The following is a 2,073-nucleotide window of genomic DNA, read 5'->3' as shown; positions in this document are numbered from 1 at the left end:
AGGAATATATTGACCTGTCTGACTCTTGTGGCTCCTTTTAATATCATTGACAAATGTGCAAGGTGAAAGCAACCTGAAACAGCTGGTTGTTCTGATCCTTAACTGTCCTTTGTTTCCATGTTTCAGAAGCCAGAGAGGGATGAGTGGGGTAACGGTCTGCAGGCAATGCAGGTTGCCCTGGATCTGGAGAAGAATGTGAACCAGAGTTTGCTGGATCTACATCAACTTGCCACTGCCCAGACTGACCCTCATGTAAGCTTCACCAGCTCATTCTCATCACTGCCTGACCCTCAGGGCAACACTTCACTGGTTGGTCTTTGTGGGTTTGAAATTCAATAATGCAACATTTAGGGACATGTGATTTGTTGATGCCAGTGTCAAACTGGGGTGTACAAAGTTCAAACTAACACCAGGTTATAGTCCAACAGGCTTATTCAAAGCTCTAGCTTCCAAACTGATACGCTTTCACCACCTGAAGAAGCAGCACTCTGAAAGCCAGTGCTTCTGAATAAACCGTTGGACAAAACCTGGTGTTGTGATTTTTAACTTTGTCCAGATGTAACATTGACCATTCCAGATCCACACTGGTGGTTACAATGTTACAACTCTTCAGCAAGGAGGAACTTGGATTGTAATCTGGTGGGAGTGCTGAAGTGATATTGACCACTGAATCCTCCTTCAGGACTGTTGCAGTGGAATGATCACCATACACTACAATACAACTCCGCTCCACTTAAATGGCAAGATGTGCCAGCTGAGAGGCTAATCTGGTGGGAGTGCTGAAGTGATATTGGCCACTGAATCCTCCTTCAGGACTGTTGCAGTGGAATGATCACCATACACCACAATACAACTCTGCTCCACTTAAATGGCAACATGTGCCAGCTGAGAGGCTAATATATTCACCAGTCCAAAATCTCTAGTTTGCTGGATTTTTCAGGGTTGTCTAGAGCTAGTACTGCCCAGTCTGTTTTGCAGTGGGAATTCTCCAAACTGTCTTGGATTGTGCTAATGTAATGAGTTGTAATATTCCTGTGTTCCAGCTGTGTGACGTCCTGGAGACTCACTATTTGGATGAGGAGGTTGAGATCATCAAGCGACTTGGGGACTACATCACCAACCTGAAGCGTCTGGGAGCTCCTGAGAATGGGCTGGGAGAGTACCTGTTTGACAGGCTCTCGCTGGAGGACAGCAGTTAGTGGGGCATGGGGTACTGTCTGCTCTTGTCTGAATGCATTACTGACTTCACTTGGACAATCTGGCTTTCTTCCCCCATACCACCTGAATGGAAATGAATAAAATGTTCTATTGATCTTGCTTTTTGTCCATCATTTGCACCACTGATCCTTCTCTCAAATTTGTTTGCTATCTCTGGGGGGGGGCTTGATGTCAGTAATCATCCTGTAATTTGGCTCACATCACTGGACTAAAACATGGGGTTGTTGTAACTAAAATTCAAGCTATCATGCCCCACATGAGGTTGGGTGTTATATATTCTGGAGTATAAAACATTTTTAATGATTCTTTTGTCCAAGAACTATACTTTTTTTTTGGACTAATGCCTACAGTATTAGGCAAACAGAGGGCAGGGCAGTTTCCATACCTTGTCAAAAGATTAGGTCCAGACATCCATTTTCCCTAGACACCCTAAATCTTTGATTCCAAGTTCATTTCCAGATTTGCCAATCAAGTGATCATCTCCACATCAATGCATTCCTTCACTTTAGAAGGACTCCACAATTTGGAATCCAAAACTGCATGATTTGGGTGACCCGATCTGTTCACCTCTTTCTTATAGGCTTTGGGTGAGGTCCATGAGGTTCTGGTTTCTACCCAGAGGGTGGAACTAGCTAATGATATGGTCTCAGTTTGACTGGTTATAGCTCCCAATGGAACTCTAACATGACCAGGATATTCTAAATGCTACTGTTTTCTTTTACCTCTGAGCCCAGCCTTAGGATCCCATTGGGGTTCAGACCAGCACAGGGGCCTGTGATCTTCACCCCTTGCCTTGTTACAGCCCTGAGCAGTGGCGTATAAAGAGTGGCTCATTTCTCTGTAGTCTGAATCAAA

The 2,073-nt window shown here is 44.4% G+C and overlaps 1 protein-coding gene across 1 annotated transcript in view; it reads left to right on the top strand.

The window, feature by feature from the left end:
- Positions 1-2,073, top strand: part of LOC122542233 (ferritin heavy chain A-like) — a 38,921-nt gene that overhangs the window by 3,838 nt on the left and 33,010 nt on the right. The window contains exon 3 of the mRNA XM_043679753.1: positions 127-252. Within this exon, the coding sequence (XP_043535688.1) occupies positions 127-252 (126 nt within the window). The remainder of the gene's footprint in view (positions 1-126; positions 253-2,073) is intronic.

This window comes from Chiloscyllium plagiosum, chromosome 39, assembly GCF_004010195.1.
Source record: "Chiloscyllium plagiosum isolate BGI_BamShark_2017 chromosome 39, ASM401019v2, whole genome shotgun sequence".
Taxonomy (NCBI): Eukaryota; Metazoa; Chordata; class Chondrichthyes; order Orectolobiformes; family Hemiscylliidae; genus Chiloscyllium; species Chiloscyllium plagiosum.
The sequence above is the reverse complement of the archived record's forward strand: the minus strand, read 5'-3'. Positions and strand labels throughout refer to the sequence as shown.